General features: G+C 43.5%; 1 protein-coding gene across 2 annotated transcripts in view; it reads right to left on the bottom strand.

Moving 5' to 3' along the window:
* Positions 1 to 22833, bottom strand: part of LOC122797642 (cytochrome P450 2D20-like) — a 487724-nt gene that overhangs the window by 404499 nt on the left and 60392 nt on the right. For both annotated transcript variants that reach the window (XM_044066188.1, XM_044066192.1), the window contains exon 2: positions 19934 to 20105. In XM_044066188.1, the coding sequence (XP_043922123.1) occupies positions 19934 to 20105 (172 nt within the window). The remainder of the gene's footprint in view (positions 1 to 19933; positions 20106 to 22833) is intronic.

Below are 22833 nucleotides of genomic sequence, written 5' to 3'. Positions count from 1 at the left end.
TACATACATATGTATGTGTATACACACACATATATATATATATATATATATATATATATATATATATATATATATATATATATATATATATATATATATATATATATATATGTATATATATAGATATATGCATATATACATATATAGATATATATTGATATATAGATATATACATATATAGATATATATAGAGATATATAGATATATACAGATATATATGGATATCTATGGATATATATATAGATATGTATATATATATATATATATATATATATATATATATATATATATATATATATATACATATATGTATATAGATATATATAGATATATATAGATATGTATATATAGAGTGATATATAAATGTATATGTATATAAATATTCATATATATATATATATATATATATATATATATATATATATATATATATAGTGAGAGAGGGAGACACAGGGTCAGATGTATTGCAACAGGTGCCTGGTGACCAAGGCATGGACTGAACACCAGTGTTGATACTGCAGTGCCATACCCCATTCCAAAACACTTTACCTACTAACTACCAGATAGGTGGTTGCCTGACTAACGTTGAAGGTGTCAGAAGGGAAGATGGGACACAGGTGGACAGTAGCCTCCCCTTTGATATTCACAGTGCCACACTAGTCTTGTAATCTGTCTACGTGGTACGTGTAATCACAAACGATGTGTCATGTACGGAAATATAGGTCAGTGTTCCCCTGTACTCATCACAATGCCCCATGTTGTATGTACCTCACATGACAACTACAGCAAGTGGAAAGTCCACAGACATACCTCACAAAGGGTAATACTGCCCTGATACACATACCCTATGCAGACTGACTCACATAACCGCAGCTACAGTGCGTTGTATACCGGCCACCCAGAGGTTACCTCTGCCAAACATACAGAGGCATGCCACACACACTGCATGCATCAGCTTGATATGTACCCCCCTGGCAAGGCTGTGCATTGGATCCCAAACAGTGTGCCGAGTACTGGTGTATACTGATGTGTCATATGGAGTGTGGCAGGCACTGTCAGCCAGTTGTGGGCTGAGCACTGATATGTGGTATTGAATGTGTGTATCCTCTGACAGACGAACAGATGCTATATATGGCAGTTAACCGATATCTGTACTGTATAATGTTAAGTGTGCCACATGACTTGCTCACACATATCGTTTACTTGTCTTCCAGGCGTATGGCTCATCACAGAAACCCCTGCTACACAGCTGCAGAGGAACAGGAAATCCACCACAGCCTGGTACAGCACTATACCCTGCTGTTTTCAAGGGCCAGCCAGCACCAGCAGGAGCGTACTGCACTGTGGCAAGAACTTGTTAGTCGGGTAAATGACATAGGCATGCATAACTGGACATATGAGCAGGTACGCCATCACTGCAGTGATTTAATCAGATATGTCCGGCGGCGTGCGTCTGATATCCACAGACAACAGCTTGCCACAGGTGGTGGGGTGGCCATACATCCCCCCCTCACCAGAGTGGAGGAACTGCTGCTAAGTGTGGTGGCCCCTGGCCTACAGCAACAACAACGTCACACATGTGTCGTCATGGAGGCCGGAGCCACCCAGCATAGTGACATGGAGCATGCAGGTAACATGCCCTAGCTGTAGACTACTGTTACCTGTATTGTTAGATTATGCATGTGTGAGATGTGTACTGTGTTTAGCAGTTGTGCTGCCTATTGTGTGCAATACTGATAATTTAAATAGTATCTGTACACCTATGCCTGTTGTTCTACTGTAGTTTAGCACACTCACAGTAGCAATGCCACAGGTGTGGCCACTGACAAAATGTGTCATATTCTTGCAGGTTCCTCTGGTGTGACAGCAGGGCAGACGTTACATGCTGGTCAGTGTGTTAACACTTTAAACTTGGTATTGAACTGTGCATGTCATAGGTGAGGTGTAGGCCATGTACACATAACACACCTACGCATAATGCATGCTGTGCATGTTTGCTTTGAGACGTGAAACATCTCAGTAATGTCAGTAGCTGCCTCACTCACATGCAATGCACAGAGCATCAGACACAAATGTGGCAACACTGTACTGCACATTGGACAGGCATAGTTGACACACATGTACACAACATAACACGTTTGTCATGCGCAGTACACCTCAACATGCTACACATAGTGTAACCGGACACACGCTGGCAGGTCACACTTCAGTATCCCACATGTCATCCACACACCACACATACAATACCTGAGGGGTAGGGGCCTAGCATGGGGCTATGCAACACTCCTCAACACATAGCACAGTCATGTTAGGCAATGCTCCCTATTGGACACCTCACACACCCTTGTGCAACATGGCTGTGTAATTGTGAACTTAGCCACGGCACTGCAGTTCAGGTACAGCTTGCTAGGCGGTGGTCTAGCACACTTTAGTGGCCTTGAGTGACCACATGATGCATAATGATGATGGCTAATGGTACTACACCCCATACTGTTACAACGGCCATGTCCAGGATTGGTATCCCATCACGTATACATGCACCACCCATCCCGTGTGTGTACATAGCATGCATGTGCTACACCTGTGTCCACAATTATCTGCTACAGACACAGATACTGCAATCAGACATGGAAATCCATGTGACACACAGATAACACACGCAGCCATGGTACGTATACCTGTGTGTGATGGTGCACAGGACATTGCAGAGCTTATAATACTTGCACAGAAATGTTGTGTCCTTGTACACATTGTGTTCCAGAGTGTAGGCAATCACTGAACATGTACACACATGCACCACAGCCATGTACACTGTCATCAACTATGGCTGTCTACACTCACACTGCATGGATTTGAGCAATAGTTATTCTGCATGCTGACACATGTGCATGACTATTTGCCTTGTGATACTGTCACCCACCTTCAACCAGTATTGAGTATGATTTGGAAGTCTGTTGTGTGTGTGTATCTGCTGTAGTGAGGAGTGTACATGTGTTCCTGTGTGCATGTGTTCCTGTGTGCCTGTGTGCATGTGCAGACCATAACGTGTGTTTCCTGTCTTCCTCTCACAGGTGCTGAGGTAGGGCTTGGCGAAAGCAGCAGGTGACCTGAAGCCACTGCCATGGATAGTGGTGATGATGAAACATGTATTTTGGCACAGGGAGATTTGACAGGGTCTGTCGTTGGTCCACCAATTGACAGTACACAGCGTTCAACCCCATCCATGCACACACTCATACTGCCATTACATCCCTCACCACCAATGGCCATAGGGGAGGGACAGCATATAGTTGGCATTGACCAGGAGAGTGTGGTACCCATGGCACGTGCATCCCCTCACAGCAGCCATAGCCATAGACCCGCAATGGTACCACATAGGCGGAGGTCCAGGGGTTCTCAGGGGAGCACCACTGGACGTATTGCCCCTGGCAGGCGTGCCCTCACAGGTCTTATGACAACCACTATGTTCCAGGCTGTAATGCAGGCTCAGGCACGTATGGAACGGTACACCAGGCAGGGACTTAGGGCACAGAGGGCACATAACACCTCTATCAATGACAGCATCTGTGACCTTGCCAGTGCCATCCGGACATACACCTAGGTCATTGGTAGATGTTGGGGGGAGGCAATAGATGCCCTCCACAACATGTCTTCCTCAAGCCAGGACCATGCGGGATGGTTGCGACATCGACGCAGATGCATGCCAGCAACAGCAACAGCTGGCAGTGGTCACAGATGGCCCACAGCTCACAGCCGCTCCCGTAGTGGCAGTACCAGCCCCAGCAATACTGGGGCTGGCCTGTCAATTGTCCATCCCAGTAGACCATGTGCACGTGGCTCTGGCCAGTCCCAGCAGGGACATGGGTCCAGTCATCATACCTCTGCCTCTGATGACAGTACCCAGTCAGGGTTGGTACCCGATACCATCCGTAGCACCCCTGCCAGGCACAGGTACTGTGTTCATGGCTGGAGACAGTGATCTGTACAGCCAAGCAGGTACAGTCTGTGGCTGTCCTACAAACCACCGTATATGGCAGCCACATGGTGGAGCTGTGTGCATGCAGACACACACACATTAAGCAAACAACTAGGGCTCACACATACACACACACATTACATCAACATTGGCCCATGCTGTACTGTTGTCCCAGACACACACACACACACACACACACACACACACACACACACACACACACACACACACACACACACACACATGTCGATTGGATGGGTCAATGTCAGGCTCTGGCAAACAACAAAATGCCCTGTGCATATGATGATACTTGTGCCGCCTCCTTTCATCTGCATTATCGACGGAGGGACAAGCTAACATGGTGCTGATGCACAGGGTGACACTATAGCAGTGTAGCAATAATAGCGAGTTGTCAACAAGGAAGTCTAACTACATCCTTGTAGGTATATCTGAGCAGACATTATGCATCAAAGCTCTGTTTGTCAATGTAGCATTGTTTACACCACTGTTAGGTCTGAGTATGTATTATCCACCCATGTGCCACTTGGCTGATGTGTGATGTGTTGCCAGCATGTGTTAGCGAGTGGACAGTACGTGTGTGATGTGTACAGTACAGATTAGCAAGTGTACATCTGTGAACATGGTGGGTGCGCACTGTCTGGATGTACGTGCATAGTGGACACATGGGACGTGTGGCATACCCTGTCATACACATTATTAACATCCCATTGCATCTTTCAATGGCCAGTATGCATTCTACTACAGTTATGTACTAACATGGGTAGACATGTGTATGACATGGGTTGACACTATGCTGCGGGTGATACCGTTAATATCAGTCAATGATTTGCAGACTGGTAGTATACACAACCTCAACAGCATGACTATAAGCAATCATTGGATGATGTCCTGACAAATGACACACAGTAATAGGGAACCCAGTATCAATTGGATCCTTCCGGTGCTACACTATAACACTAACCAGTGGTGATGACCGCCACCCATTACTTTGACCACACCTGTGTGTCATATAGCCCCCTTAGGTACATGCAGACACATTAGGGATGTGTCCATCCAAATCTGGGAATGCATGGAATGGCCTACAATGCATTCCCTGGATGGGACGCATATCCTACACAAGGGTATCATACAGACAGATACCTGTTGTGTGATACATGCTGTATAGCAGTAAGCCGACTATGGCATAGTCATCCTCATGTACTATACATACTATCCCATCAGTACCACACCGGTGGTAGCCCTCAACATGTATGTCGGGTCCATTGTGTACATACAGACCCATGTTATGTCATGTGTCCCTTCGTATCCACATATCCATAGGTATTGTGGAGTCCCAAGGTGTATCCCAGACATTAGAGGCCTGAATGCATATCCACAAGGCAGTCATACACCTATAGAGACTGTCCATTCTTGGCAGACTTTGTTGTGTATGACCATGTCTGACATATACCCCAGCCATATACCCTCACTCACACTACTCTTAAGTAACCATCATGGGTGTGTGTGCCACAGATGACCTTGGTCACAAAACATGACAGTGGATGGCCATGTCACATACATACATATGTGACCTACGATCTGAGTAGCAGCGGCACAACCTGTCAATGGAAACAAATGTATTCATGTTATATGCAGGCTTCACACCTATGTACTGATTGAAAGGACATGTACACATATATATTTGCCACGCAGATACCTGATGTCTGCAATGCACTTACTGTTGTCATCATACTATGTCATACCATAGTAAAAGCAAAACCCACACCGTGTTGACCAACAGTGACACACACACAGTCAGCATTTGCAGGATTCAAACCCCTACCTAACAATGTTATGATACTAGAGAGTGACGCATAAACACGGGGCCGCTATTCACTTTACTGGCTAGTTTACCTTCTCCTGCTGTATTTGTAGGATGGTGACATCATCAGACTTTCCAAAGAGGAATGTACCTCCTTTACTGGGTTTTCCCAGTCTCCAAAAAGGAACACCTCTCAAAGGAAACTGCACACATACACACACCCCCCACATACACATTTTGCAGGATTCAAACCCCTACCTAACTATGTTATGATACTGGAAAGAGACGCATTAACATGGCATGCTATTTGCTTTACTGGCTGGTTTCCCTTCTCCTGCTGTATTTCTAGGATGGTGACATCATCAGTCTTTCCAAAGAGGAATGTATATCTTCTAGTGTGTTTTCCCAGTCTCCAAAAAGGGCACTTCTTTCAAAGACAATTGCACACATACACACACCCCCACACACACACACAGTCAGCGTTTGCAGGATTCAAACCCCTACCTACCTATGTTATGATACTAGAGAGAGAGGCACTAACACGGCACGCTATTTGCTTTACTAGCTGGTTTCCCTTCCCCTGCTGTATTTATAGGATGGTGACATAATCAGACTGGACATGGTGATGTGTGTACACTTTGTTTTATGCCATTCCAGGAATGGTCCATGTGGGTCAGCAGGTGTCAACAGCTTGAACATGACCTCAGAATCCTTACCTTGTGTGATCTATCTGTGGACACATCGACATTTTGTCATATGTCAACACATATTTATGCACAGCTTGTTGGTTTTGTGGATACTACATGTGTCTGGGATGATGATAAAGGGCTATTCAAAGTCTATGTGACACATGTGTAGATGTGTTCATTGATGTATGTCCTGGGTGGCTGCCTTGCAAACAGTCTAGCATGTCTGGGAACCATGATCCACAGTTGGTAGGGTTGTGTGTGTGTGTCAGCTTCCAATAGCTCTGTTTATGACTGCAACCATGATGGACTCCATGACCTTGCAGATCAGACCTCATAGGTGTACTGGACTTGACTTCCCATGGCGTGTTGTGCACCAACACTTGTGGGGAGTGCCATATGTAGCTGTGATACATTCAATGGTTCCACATCCTGTGTAGGGAGTGTGGCTCAGCTAACTGTTCAGCTGCATGATCTGTAGTTTGTGCATGACACATATTGGGAATCAATGTATTCCACCTGCTGCCATGCTTTTGGCAGTGGGGGTAGCTGCTCATCCATTCTACATGTGATATCTCCTGGTATGATGATGTGGACTATTATGGGGTATGGGTATGTACATATGGGCCTGTCTGTCATGATGTCAGCATTGACACTCAGGTACAGTTGGTCCTGACTCAGGACATATATGTGTGTACATTGATATTTATGACATAGCTGAAGGAGGTGCCATGATTCAGTCTGGACTCCTTCTCAGCTCCTCTTTACAACACACTAACGAACATGAGCACTAATCCCTGTTATACTCTTTTACATGCTTAACACCCTACTGATCCTTTGTGATCAGGCTATAGAGTATGTCATGATAATATCCTGGCATGTCCAGGGGTCGGTTTTGTGTGTACTCTTCAGTCCAGCTGGTGGATATTGTGATATTGACACAATGTCACATCTGCCTCATTACACAGACAATCCTGTCCTCCTCCCGACAAACTCAGATATATGTGTGAGATGCACCTATATAGACATACAGGGAGCTGAAGTCTCTCGACCCATGACTGGCACAGTGTATCAGGTGGTGAAGGTAACCACACACACCACATATCAGTCTCACATATCCTCTAGCAACAGCACTCAAACCACATTAGCACACATTGACATACTCGGATGCTGTAAATGTACTCTACCTAAGCAGCAGAGGCCTCCAAAGCAGAGACACACACACCTGCTACCCCACTACAATACCCACATATCACTAAGTTCACAATGTCAGTGTGCCACACAGTCACTGCCCTTCGGGTTAAACAACACACCTAATACACTTGTAATAGGCGACACTTATGTTCAGACACACTGACGTACCACTCACCAGCCCTGACAAGGGAATAGTCACTTTGGGCTGTCTGTTGGGTTCCAGGATCTGCCGCATAACACAGGCAGTCAGGTCACTCCAAAGCAAGTACAAGACTGGCACCATCATTGTCCATACTGGTGTGTGTCACCTCAGATGTTACTCCCTGGACCACATGACATGATACATGGAGGTAAACTCTGATCATGTAGCCCAGGCCAGTATGACCCTGACCTTGTCTAGCATCTTACACCCACCAATTATGATGTCACAGTATACGGACACACATATCACATTTAACAGTTGGCTAACAAATTTGTTTCATTCATAGGGGATACAGTGTCTGTCAGCATATGGTAACATGCTCAACATGCCACGTAGCTTCACTATGGACAGCTTGCACCTGTCACACTTGGACTTTGGTATGCTGGCTAAGGCTCTTGCTAACACCAGAGTGCCTTTTTTATGCAAGGCTCAGAAGACAATCCCACCTCCATAGACATTACAGGTTAAATGAAACTAAGGGTAATTCTTCTCAACAACAGTTGTGTTAACCTCATATTGTGGCCACTCAGGACTCTCCTCAGTATGGAGGAGAGCAATATATGTGCACTGACAGACACCTGGTTCAGGCTGGCTTATGCACACCAGCACTACCAGGTTATGTTCCATACCATGCTGTCTGACAACAAGACTTGGAACAGACAACACAACTAGGGGGAGTATCCATATACATCACAGATACACACACCTCCAGGTTAGTAGCACTGCACAAAGCATCACAGACCATACATAGACAACTACCATTGTACAATACTGCTTTTCAGTTTGTTGCCTGCTACAGAACACACTCCCAAACTCAGGAACCACACTCGGCTTTTGTGGGAACTATGGAGAATATGCAGGTCTCCACAGACACCATTATATTGTGTGACTTCATATACACACATATTGATTGGGGATACTACTCAAGCCCTGACAACCTCACCCAACAGTCACTACAATTTGTGGACTCATATGCTTTGGCACAACCAGTCAGCACAGCCACAAGGGGGAATACATGTTGGACCTACTCATCACCAACATGGGGACTCTATGTTCCACACCAGCGATATACCCCTCATTGGAAAGGTCAGAACATACATGTATCTCACAGGACATACATATACCCTCCACACACCCATCCTGGGTAATCTTGGTGAACTTCTCATGAGCCAACATCTCACTTCACCGAAACAAGGTGGTATCCTTCAGAGATCCTGAGACAGTGGCATATACAGCTCACACTGCTGCATCCTTTACATACACATTCTATGGACACCTAGTGGACTGCATGGATTGTGCTCTCCCAAATAACAACAAGACCCACTACTACAATGGCAGGGGACCTGTCTGGTAGACCCCAGCCATTAATAAGCTGTACAATGTCAAGAGGACGCTACTACATGATAGAGCACAATCCCAGACAGGGAAGGCATCTGTGATCTGTACTAGCAGACAGCTACAATCACTCATGGACTTTTCTAAGGGCCGCTTCTACCAGACAATTGTACCTGACATGTAGGACTATCACACGGCCTTCTTCAGTTATGTCAGGAACATGGGTGAACACTCACTGATATTCTGTGAGTTACTGCATACTGACTAAACCTACCCTGAACCCACTGGCATTGCCTACATCCTGGCAAACAGGTTCAGTGCAGATGTCTCCCACCCATCCCCCCTAAGGAGCAACTATCCATCCCAACAGAGTATAACCTCCCTGACATCACACAGTAACAGGTGACTGCTGGCCTCCCCACAGCGTACATCACAGTATCAATGTGACCAGATGGTATCCCAGCCTGCATCATACACGAGCATCATGACAAACGCAACCCTCAAATTACATCACTGTTCAATATCGGAGTTACCACAGGATATATACCCAAGGAATGGCGTACTGCGACAGTGGTCCTGCTCCACAGAGTTGGTGCCACAACGGACCACAGACAATATTGCCCTATAAGCCTATGTGGCCTGTTCTGCAAAGCTATGGAGCATATTGTCATAGGACTCCTACACACAGACATTGGGAACCTACAGACACTGTGTCCTACTCATTTCAGCATTGTTGTGGGCAGATCTTGCCTCTTGAACCTGTAGTTATTCTTTGTATGGCTAACAGGTCCATCGACATAGGGACGGCTATCCACACAGCCTACCTGAACCTTGCAAAACCATTCAGCACAATAACCCACTGGGCCATTATGCATAGGCTCACCAGCGTCAATTTGGACACATATCTCACACAATGGATTGATACCTAGATCAAGGATAGCACCCACATGGTGAGGATTGCAGGTGCCATGTCTGACTATACACCAGTTACACATGGCATCAAACACAGCTTGGTCCTGGGATCTCGCTTGTTCAGTATATATTTGTCTTACATACAGGCTATCACAGGGGGAATATGGCCGATCATGTTTGCACTTGACTGCAAACTGGGTGCCATTATCAACTCCAGCTGCCACATGCAAACTCAATCAGGGTCTCACAAAGATGGATGACTGGTGCCTGAGCCATGGCCTACAGCTAAATGCCATTAGTTGCATAGTCATCCCCTTTGGGAGTAACAACATGCCCACACATTACCACATAGGTAGTACTCCATTACATACGGTAGGAGTTGTTAGGGGTTTGGGGACATCACTTGCTCGTACTGTCGCCTTTAACATTCACATTGCCAAAGTGGTTGGACACACCTGCTATGTGTGCCACCTTATCCCATATGGTTTTACATCTAGATCAAGTGAGGTCATTGTGCCCCTGTACTCATCACATACATGCTTGGTTACAATGCCATATTTGGGGTGTACCTTACCTGACACCTGCAGCAACTGTACTGGCCACAGACGGTCCTCACCAAGCAGATCTAGGGACTCACACAGATGCCCTGTATAGTTCAGATGCAGTAACTCCAGCTCTACTCAGTCGCTTATCACCTACTCAGATATGATGTGTGCCTGTTGTTTACAGCTATACCCAAACCAGTATTACTGGACATGCTCCACCTCAGGATATCCAACTCCCTTGGAGCTACACACTGCAGGGACGTATACCTCAGCACAGATGTTAATAGGACATTGTGGAGGGACAGATTCTTATCCCAGAGGCTCGACTCACTACAGAATGTAATCCCAGTTTCACAAAGGCAGAGCCACCTACTGGAGACATCTTGACGACTGTATGGGTGATTGTATATTTACCCCTGGGATATCCTCTGTGTCCCTGCTAGACAGAGGCACACTAGCATAAATGTACATGGGCTATCATGTGTGACCTACTATTCACACACACAGTGTAGTAATGTGACAGGGTTGCGAATGCCAAACACACTCTGGCTAGGTTTGTACATGCCCTAGGACAGATAGCCTAGTATCGACCTCTGAACCTATGCTTATGTTAATGATACACAATGTTTATTGCTGATACTGTTTGCAGGTCTTTATCATCTTTGCTTTACCAGTTTCCTTGAAGAACTTCAGTATCTGCAGAACATATTTGATTATATCAGGGTTCCACTATATTATAGATGTGTCTGTTGTCATATAACTGTGTGCACAGGGTGGATTGCTGTATAGTTACAGGATCCTGGGTTAACACATGCAACTGCCAGATATGCGTGGCCCACTGCTGTACTCAGACATAGCGTAAGTGTGTGAGCATGCCCAGTTCTGACATTACATGTTTGGTTGCCTGACATTTGTCTCATTTATTCAAGTGTGTGAGCATGCCCAGTGTGAACCTTCAGTATGTTGCTATCTGAGGTCCACTACATTTGCTGATGTGTGCGAACATGACCAATATTAACATTTATACTGTGTGTGTTGGAAGTCAGGTTCTGCTCTCACTGCAGGACTCACCTTTGTGTCATAACTCAACAAGGATTATGCTGTGCCTGCAGTGTTTCCATGGAATAATTTGCATAGACTTATCAACATTCCGTCATACAGGTGGACCACTGCAATACTCTCATGGTTTAGTGGTTCAGTACTTTGGCTATAGTGCACAGTATCCTGGGTTCGAGGCCCATCACTGCTTTATATTTTCATACTGAGCAGACCAGACTGCTTAAGGGCCTGTTAAGCAAATATGAGCATGTTGGCTTTTGTTCAGCTATGCCCTACTTAGACCAGGCTTGTCCAACATTGCTCAGTATTCACCAACATTGCTGGACATTGCCCAATATTACTGAACATTGACCACAGTTGTGCTAGTTGGTGTGTGCGATTTTGTTTGCATATACTACATGGTGGTAATTGCTGTTTAGCACTGCTTTATATTGCTTAACACATGGCATTCATGCCTTAGGTGGTGCTGCCTATGTCGGATGCACATACTACACTCCCTGCACATGTTTGGAAGCAGGTAGTATCAACTTAGGCATCCCTTTTACTTTATGTGTGAGTCAGAGAGGGGTATCATTTCCAGAGTTCCTACTGAGCCAGGGTATATGCTATGCGTTGCCTCTTTGCCAAGGCCAAAGCATACTGGGCACGCCTCCTTCTGCCTACTGGGGCAGGCTCAGGTTGTTCTGCCTGTGATGGCCTTGGCAATGTTGGGGGGCTGTTTGGCCCAGGCCTATGCTGGTCCTGCTGCAGCTGTTTTTGCAGGATCATATTATGTAGCATAGCACATACCATGACAATTTGGGTACATGTAGTTGGTGAGTACTGCAAGGCTCCACAAGATGTGTCCAGGCACCGGAACCTTGACTTGAGCAGCCCAAACACACGCTCTATTACATTACGTGTTTGTGTGTGTGCCTCATTATGGCGTTCCTGTTCAGGTGTGTGTGCATTTCTGATGGGTGTCATCAGCCACGGCTCCAATGCATAGCCAGCATCCCCCACTAGGTGACCATGTGGGATGTCCCCATTGGCAAATGTCTGGTACAGCTGCGTCAGATGCCAGATATGGGAATCATGGTAGCTTCCAGGGCAGCCTGCACACACATTCAGTATTATGCCCTGGGCATCACACATGACCTGGCAGTTGATGGAGGGGAAGCCCTTGCGGTTGAAGTAGACCCTACCCCGCCGGCTGGTGCTTTGATGCATATGTGCGTGCAGTCTATTGCACCCACTACCTCAGGGTATTCCGCTATTTGCTGGAAGAGAAGCATATTGCTGGCCAATACCTCACAGGAATTGGGGAAATATACATGATCACTGACATGTGCTGACATGGCATCCAGGAACTGGTGTAGTACCCTGGATGCTGATGCCTGTGATATCCCCATCATATCACCAGTTGGTCTCTGAAAGGTACCTGTTGCTAATATTCTTAGGCAAACACATGCCTTGGTTTCCAAAGGGATGGGTTCTCCTCTGTTGGTTCTGTGTGTGAGGCGTGGCCTGCACAGCTCAACAATTTGCTGCAGGAGGTCTCTGTCCACTCTATAGCGCTCCACTATCTCCAGCTCATGTAGGCCCTGGTAGGTTACCGTGGGCCTGTACACTCTTCTCCGTCTCCTCACTGTGGGTTGTCCAGCAGCATTTCCATTGTCACCACCCTCAGCATGTTGCATATGTCGCCTTATAACAGCAATGGCAGCTCCTAACATTTCTTTGTCTCAGTAAAGCTTTTTCAGTTTTCACTTCTATTAGCTTACTGCAGTGTCTGTTGTGAGAAACATAATGGATTGTTGTTGGCAGAGTTTTAAGTGCTAGGCTGGGCTGGGTTAGTGTACTGCCTGTGTAATTGCCTGATTCTGATTGTTTTCACCTGCTAGCTCTGCTAGTACTCCCTGGTAGCTTCCTACTATTTGTTGTGCTTCCTTTTTCCTTTCTGTTTCCTCAGGGGGGGAGTGCTGTGCACACAAGCGCAAACGCTCTCACAGCAGCTAACACGCGCGCACACATGCTTACATGGACTAAAAGTTGCTTATTCAGGTTAAAACGCGACACACCAGCGCAAACGCGCTTACAACTCTTTACACAGCCTTATACATGCTTACTCCGGCTTAAACGCACGCACTCACGCTTACACGAGCGCACTCTGTCTTACTCGCATTTACACGCATGCACACGCACGCATGCACGCTCAGCAAGAAACTTTGGTGTTATCCACGGTATACAACTTCCATTTCTTGGCTTTTCCTAGCCTACCTGTTGACACACCTCTTTCCATGATGTCTAACTGACAGCTGACACATGCCACTCTGCTCCAATGAGCTTCACTTCTTTCGAACATACCCCCCTCGTGATGTCACCTATCTTCTAATCTGTTACTCCCCATATCCTACTCCTACACTCCGCTGAATGTGCTCATTTGCTATGTAAACTAGCGATTCACTATCCTAACACTCATTTACATAGGATTGCCTGCTAATGCTTGGTTACATGTCTTAGACTGAGCTTCCCCCCTTAGCAACCTCTACTCGGTGGCCATGTTGTCTTCGGCCTGCCATTCCCTTGCATTGTACATTAACAATTTCAATAAAATCCACATTTGTGGGTTATAATTTTTAGTATTCTGTGTTTTAGAGTGCAGCCCGTTTGCGCGGCACTGCGCTACACTTAAACATCGGAAATCGGCGTAAAAAAAATTATTTTTATTTTAATTTTGCATCAGGGTACATTTCCAATGGCAGTATATTTGGCCATTGGCATGCTTCCTGCACTGGATGCAACCTTTATTTGGAGCTGTCACAGCTCCGTTTTGCTATTTGCAGAACGGTACACAGTTGTCAACTAAGTACGTTTCTGCAAATAACACTGCTCTTACACGGACAGGTTCGGGTTTCCTGAATTGCAAATCTACCTCATTTACATGCCTTTCGCCTGCAATTGAGGTGATTTGCATGTCCCAGCCCTGTCCATGTAAGAGCCGTTTTAGGAGCTCTCTTACACGCCCCTACAGGCTGTTCCTGGATCGCTCGTCGGACATGATGGCTGCATGGAGTCTTACTCTACTCTTAGACTCCGTGCAAGCCATCGTGAATCCGGCCCATTAAATTTAAAAATAAAAGAGGTGATGATATAAATAATGCCTTAGAGATCTGTGAATATGAATGGATTACACGGCTAGGTGCGGACTGTAAACCAGGTTTGAATGCAGCTGTTGGTATCAAACTGTATTGAAAAAGAAGCAAATGATTTTAAAATAATCATGTCTATAAAATAATTAGCAGATAGTTTTTACATTTTATTTTTAAGTTTACTATTTTATACACTTAAGGTTGATTTTAGTATTAATTAGTTGGTTAATTGAATGTATTTTTTGATTGGATTATGTCACATGTTTGAACTATTTAAGTGGAGATTTGTGCTTTTGCTTACTATATACTCACTGAAGAAGGGCATTGGCCCAAAAGTTTTGTGGTGTTTGAAATAAAATTGTTGGTTGTTCAACAGTTCAACGTGTCCGATACGTGGAGCTCTTTTGCTTATTGACTTGGATTTTTTACCTCCAAAACAAGTAACCTTAGTGTTGGTCCTATTGCTGATTCAGTATAGTTCTTTTTCCCATGAATTCCAACAGTCTGTGGCTGATTACTGTTTCACTCATACTATGTTAAGTCTTCACTATCCACAGTCAAATGGTGATGCTGAAAGAGCAATGCAAACTGCCCAGAATAGCTTAAAATAGATTGATCTACAAAAACTATAATGGAAGTAGAGTATGTCTTTAAGTCCTTCACAGCTGATGCTTGTAAAACAAATATGAACTGTCATACCAATAAGAGTCAAAACCTGAACCAAGAATAATTCTGTACTACACAGTCACGAGCAATGACCAAAAAACTAAAGGTTTGCGCAAAGTACTTTACATCCAACAACATTCTACATATCTGCTACCTATCCTACAACATGCTCAGTTTGTCTGCTTAAAGTTAGAAGGGAAGACATAGTGGGGAATTTCAGGTATAATAGTGCAAAAAATGCAGATCCATTTCCTACATGGTGCAGACTAATGATGGTACAATAGTTTGACATAACAGACATTGTATACAGTCAGTTCCTGCTGAGTGTCAACCTGAATGCAGTATTCCAGAAAAATCAATTGAATCGAGTTGAGCTGACAGTAACAGGACTGATGTCTAGCAAATCCATTCCAGTATCAATGACTGATCTACCTCACCCAAATATTCAAGGCAATAATAGCTGTAGGGGTGGGAGGTTGGTATAATGGTTAAGGTGTTTACCTTACAGACACAAGGTGAAGAGTTTGATTCTCAAATGGGGTAATTGGCTAGGCTTAAAATGGCCCACAAAGGCTGTTAGCCTAGTACTAATCTATGAACCTATGAAGATGTTTGAATTCATCTAGTCATAATGACACACTGACTGCTGTCTAGTCTTCACTATCTATTGTTCCAGTTGATCCTTTTTTGCCTAGTGACTGTAAAAGGTTTGATACATGCTGTAACAATATATCTCAAAATTCTGCTTTTAGAGATTCCCTGAGTGGTTCTAGACAGATTCAACTGGTCTAAATGAATCCTGTAATGGGAGTCTCATACATTTTCCTCAATGTTATAAATCAAAAATACAGTTGCTGTAAGAATCAAGTAACTGTAACTACACACATTGTAAAATTTCATATATTATTGTATCTTTCATGTTCAATGTTTTCTCTTTCACAAGTACAGTCTGGAGTGCTAAATGTATAATGGAAATATGCGCCCACATATTTTCATACTTTCGGAAAAATTAGATTTTTTTGTTGGAAAGGGGGAAATGTAGTGGAAAATGAGTTGAAACTTCTGAAATGTAGTGTCAGTAAATAATTTCATTGCCAATGCATGGTGTTGCTTTTTTAAAAGTAAGTCTGTACGATAATGCATTGCAAGTCTTGAACTATGAACAGCTGAAGATGTGCTGCTAAAGTGTGATCATTTGTGTTGTGCTGCCATGTTGTTTGTAATAAAGTTATCAGTTTACCAGAATTTATGTTAATCCTGAAATTGATGAGTTAATCCTTACTAGAAACAGTCATTGTTTCGTACTACCTGACACTACTGCCTTGGAAGTATACCAATAAGGAAGGAGGGTGTATTCTATAATATCACACATATTCTTACTCTAGACTGAATCTGCTTGCAAGTCATAAATTAATTTGCAGAACAAATTACTGAGAAACTCAACAATGCATAAAGAGTTTTAGAAGTCATAAATTTCAAGACAACCAAATGAGAAAGAGTGAAACCCACATCACGCCCCCACCGCCATTAGGGAAACCACCATAAAAAATTTCTCCAAAGCCAACTTCACGCTTCTTAAGACAGAAGTAGCAAACATCACGACACCCATGCAGATGGACAATAGAGGTACGACTGCTGAATCCTACACAAATGCACTTTATAAGCACTTACATGACTGCATGGATTGTGCTATCCCTAACAGAACCAAGATGCTATCCTCCAAAAAAAGCAACCAATCTGGTGGTCCCCTGCCATAAACAAACTCTACAACAGAAGAAAGAAACTGTTGCAAAATAGAGTAAAATCCCATGATTGGAGGAGCTCCCTGGTCAGCTTCAGTAAGAAGCTGAGATCCCTCATAAAATCCTCCAAAGCTAGTTATGAAAACAAAATTGCCACTGATTATAAAGACATCTACAAAGCATTCTATAACTATGTCAAGAATCTCAATGGCAACACTCCGATCTGCTCTGAGTTACAGCACAATGGCACTAAATATACAGAACCAACTGATATTGTCAACATCCTAGCAGATAGGTTCAGTGCTAACTTTACCCCCCTCTCACCCCCTAAAGGGCCCATCTCTATACTGGAAGAATGCAAAGTTCCTGTAATCACGGCTGCACAGGTAAAAACCACACTCTCCAAATCCAAGAACACAGCATCCATGGGACCTGACAATATCCCAAGCTGCATTCTACATGAACTACAGAACAAACTGGCACCCCACCTAAGTACCATGTTCAATCATAGCCTCACCTCAGGCTTTGTGCCCACTGAATGGCGCACAGTGACGGTTATCCCCACTCTACAAAGGGGGAGCCACCACAGACCCTGGGAACTACGACCCGATTAGCCTGACAAGCCTAGTCTGCAAGGCCATGGAATGTATCATTATGGAACTTATAAACAAAGACATTGGTAATCTCCAAACTCTGGACCCCACCCAGTTCGGGTTTGTAAAAGGCAGATCATGTCTCCTAAACCTGATAGACTTCTTTGAAGCAGTCACCAAAGCCGTGGACGAGGGTAAGGTGGTTCACACAGCCTATCTAGATCTCGCCAAGGCTTTCGACACCATCCCCTACTCTGAAATTATAGATAAACTCACTAAACTAGGTATAAATCCCTATGTCACAAGATGGGTTGCCAACTGGCTCACTGACAGAACCCACACTGTGAAAGTATCAGACTCCAAATCCCACTTCAGACCAGCGACAAGTGGATTATCACAGGGTTCATTCCTGGGTCCTCTCCTGTTTGGTATCTACTTCTCTGAAGTACAGGCTAACACAGAAGGTCTTTGGCTAATGAAGCTCGCAGATGACTGCAACCATAATTGAAACTCCTAACGATGTGGACATCCTACAAAAGGGCCTCACTGAGACAGATGCCTGGTGTCAAAGCCAAGGCCTCAAGCTCAGTGCCAAAAAGTGCATTGTCATCCCCTTCAGTAAAAATTCTGTAACCATGAATTACCACATAGGCTGTAGTGTACTTAACGCCAAAAGTGTGATAAGAGACCTTGGGACACAGGTGGACAGTAGTCTCTCCTTTGATAATCACACCGCCACAGTAGTCAGGAAATCCTTCTACATGGCACACCTCATCACAAAAAGTTTCTCATCCAGGAAAAAAGAGGTAATTGTTCCCCTCTACTCGTCACTCATTATAGAGTACAACATCCCTTTTGGTATGTACCTCACAAGACATCTACAACAACTGCAAAGGCCGCAGAAATACCTCACAAAGAGGATTACTGGCCTCAAACAGATGCCCTATACAGACCGTCTCAAAAAACTCCAGATTTACTCTGTCACATATCGCCTACTCAGAGGCGATCTCTGCCTAACATACAAAGCTATGTCAAAATCAGAACTGTTGGACATGCTCCACTTAAAAAAACCCCGATCCGTCTGGGCTACATGCTCTAGGGACCTAAACCTTGTCACCACAATAAACAAAACATGCCGGAGGGATAGATTCCTGTCCCAGAGACTTCCCATACTCTGGAACAAACTACCTATCTATATCAAACAAAACTCATTAGCACTTTACAAGAAAAATCTTGATGATTGGATGGGAAATAGGAAATTCACCCCGGGGATCACTTCTGTGGCTCTATTTATTTATTTATTATTATTTATTTACATTTGTTGACCGGGAGTGTCCGACTGGATGTAGGTCCATTTTCAGCAGAGGCCCGGGGAGAAAAGCTCCACAGTTAAAATAAACAGACAGTAGTTACATTGGATTTACATAGAGATTAACAATTTGATTAACATAGCAATTAATTACAAACATAGTTACAGATGAAGAACATAGTACATCCGTAGAAAACTAGAATCTTTATCTGCGAAGTACATAACAGACATTAACAATTGTTACAATAAGAAGTTCCTGTTGTATAATAAGTACTAGGCTTATGAGCATCCGAGCTTACTATAATCAAGGTAGTTAGTGGGGTGGAAAGAAAGGTAGTGGTTGGATGGCGTGGGTGATTTTAGAGTGGGAGTTGCAAGGGCATAGCCAGCATGTTTTTAGGTGTGCTTTTAGTAAAGTTTTGAAGTGGGTGCATGATGGTACGGAGGTAATTGTGGGTGGGAGGGAGTTCCATAATTTGGGCACAGGAAAATAATTTTCTTGGGTTGCAAAAGCCAGGGTACCTATTTGGCTAGGCTTATATAGGTCCTAGGGCCAATAGCCTAGTACCTACCTATGAACCTATGAACTGGAAATGTTCAGATATGTAGTTATTCCACTCTGACCATCCTTTAGCTGTGATGTATACTGTCTCAAGTATACTGCATTACAGGTCCCCACCTTGCATGTTTGATCTAGGACTACTGAGATGCATACATACATTCAGTTTTACTTTAAGGTTGTCAGTTTACAGAATACTTACCTTCTCTGTTATTAGTGTAACCCAGGACTTCTATTAACGGGATGACAGGACGGTCGGCACAGTCTTCAGATTTCTTGATGAGGATTTCCTTTGTGGCCTTAAATCCATTTATCACCACTACATTGCCCCAGCCAATCTGAAGGCTATATATATCTCCACACTTTTTACTTAACTGCAAAACAAACATACACAACATATAGATGGTTAAACAGGTATGGAATATATCTATTACAATCAAAGTTAAATTACAGGCTATCCTGACACAATGTAAAAAGCAATATGTTTAACAGTGGAATAAATAGTACAGAACAGTACTGCATTCCTCTCTGATAAATGTGTAAATAAATTAAAATACTAGTGTCCTTGTTTAATGAAAATTTCATTGTTCATGGCTCAGTGTGCTCTTAAAGATTATATTTGTTAAGAAATTATCATGGCTTCCCAGTCTGCAATTAATTGTGTAAGAAACTGTGACCAAAACTTCCAAAAGCTAGGCAAATCGTAATGTCATGGGGTGAGGAGGTGTGTGAGAGGGATTCAGATCATGTCTAGGTAGCTGTGATGAAAATAAATCTCATGCAGATATACTGACATTTGAAGTCTAAGGCTGCAGAGTTTTTAGACACAATACAATGTGCACATTAGTCAGGCTAATGTTATCTCTAAATATTTCTTCTATAGTGAAAGTGTGATGCTGGTCATTTCACTATATAGTCAATTATAGAATCCATGGACTTGATTACAGATTTGGTGCCCTGTAGTATCAATGACTTTTTACTGTTAATGACAACCTGTTAACATTTTTTGTCACTTACAAAGACTTTTGTTTACATTTTTTCTGAGTATATCTTTTGGGAAGTGTATCTTAATATTTCTGTGCCATTTTCTTTGCTATGTACCTGTACTATACATCACCACTACAAAGTTGAATTTTGGTGTCTTGGTGCAGACGTGATGATATAATGATGTTACACTGTGTACTGTGTTCTACTGTTATCTAATAATAACAAGAAGCCTGTAGAATATAAGTGGTGTGATTTCTAAGAACTTATTTAGTCCTCTGTGTTGTTTTCTGCTACAAGCCAGACTGGGACATCATAGCATGTTAAAACTCAGAAGCACACTTGGTGCTGTGTTCCTCACCTGTAATGCATTACCCATTCAATCAGTCAATTTTCAAAAAGATCTACAGTTCCTGCAATAAATCTTCAGTGCTGAGTCATATGGTGCTGTGAGGTACTGTTGCTATGGGCTAGGTTTCAAAAGGATAAGGGCAGTACAGCACAGCCTGTCCACTAAGAATGAATTGCTCATCTGTCCTATCTTAGTGCAACTGCCAGGAAACAAGAAGGATGCTAGGGTTAGAAAGTATGGAGGCATACAACATACTTTAAGGACTAAGGCTTGAGCATAAATAAGGTGAGTCTATGTATATGTACATATGTAGTGTATAAACATTGAGATTTTACTATATGTTTGGCCTGTCTTGTAATACAATGGAGGTTCTTCTTTAAGTAGACTTCTGCAGAGAATATATAGGGATGAGAATTAGTTAGGAATCCTAAAAGTAGTGTAGTAAATGAAGGTTGTGGGAGGTGGCTTGGCATTGTAATGCTGACATAGCAGCCAACTTTGCTGAGTTTACAAGTACAGGTACACTGTGGCTCCATATCTATCAAATGTCCAGGTTTTCAAAGAATATCTACATTTTTACCTCATACTTTTAGTATGTTCCTCATAAAATGTATGGCTTTCTGACAAATCATTGAAGAGTAATATAACTAAATAATGACAGGTATTTGATGTTTGGACTGCACAACCTTCAGAAAATATGTGTCAATGCAAAACCTAGTTTATAAGGCAATATTTAAAATCTGCCCCTATATTGGGATCTTTATCCCCAGTTATTTTTGCATTTGTCCAGATTTCATGTGCTAAGAGTTGAGCAGTATGTGTGGCTCCTGTTGAAAGGTAGGAATGCTACCCCCAGCTGGAACAGTACATCTTATCAAATTAATTCAGTTCAAAAATATTCTTTGTCAATAAATCACATTATGTATGGGAAGTGAAAAAAAACTTAGTGTAAGTACTAACAAACAAGAAGGGTGTTAGGGTAGGAGACCATGGGGCTTGTGTATAAATAAGTTGAGCCTATGTATATGTACACATGTATTGTATAAGCATATACTGTCATACAAGGGGATATCTTCTTTAAGTAGATCTTTGCAGAGAAAAACTAGGGACTTGAAATAGTCAGGAATCCTGAGTGAGGTAGTTAAGAATACTTTTGCAATAGTTCACTTCTGTGTTGTGCAAAAGAAAACAGTTTGGAAAAAAAATGTTTTTTCCTCTCCTTATTTCCCTGCAACTGAGCACCAGCTGCCACCAGCTCCTCTCCTCATTAACTGGGTCTACTGGACCCACTTTAACCTCCCCCAGGCTCAACTCAACCCACATATGGGGCTGATGAGGATATCAGGAACCCTGGTGCAGCATCATACTGCTGTCAGAGAGTGTGCCCTGACCCCCACCATCCCTTTGCAAGCTCTCCAATTGATGCCTTTGGGATGTACATGTTTGCTCTGTGCATGAGCATTCCTCTGATCGAGTGGTTTCACAATTAAGCTTGCCAGGCTCTTGTTGCTGCTATTGCAGTGAACTTAAGCAACCTACCCCCCTGCAGGATGGACAAGATGTTATTAGCCAGTCATTCCAATCCTCCTATTCCCAGGTCCTCCACAGCCTGTGCCACTGGTCAACCACATGTTGTCTGAGGCACAGTAAGTACTTTATCCCTGTTTGGCACAGACCTGTCCTAAAACTTGTTTTCCTGGCCTAGAGCTCAGATTATTGCTTCTGCCTTCAAGTCTGTGTTCTGGAAATTTAAAGGCAGCTAGCAG

Source organism: Protopterus annectens, chromosome 1.part0 (genome assembly GCF_019279795.1).
Source record: "Protopterus annectens isolate FY-2018-M chromosome 1.part0, PAN1.0, whole genome shotgun sequence".
NCBI lineage: Eukaryota > Metazoa > Chordata > Ceratodontiformes > Protopteridae > Protopterus > Protopterus annectens.
Note: the sequence above shows the minus strand (reverse complement) of the source record. Positions and strands in the feature narration are given on the sequence as shown.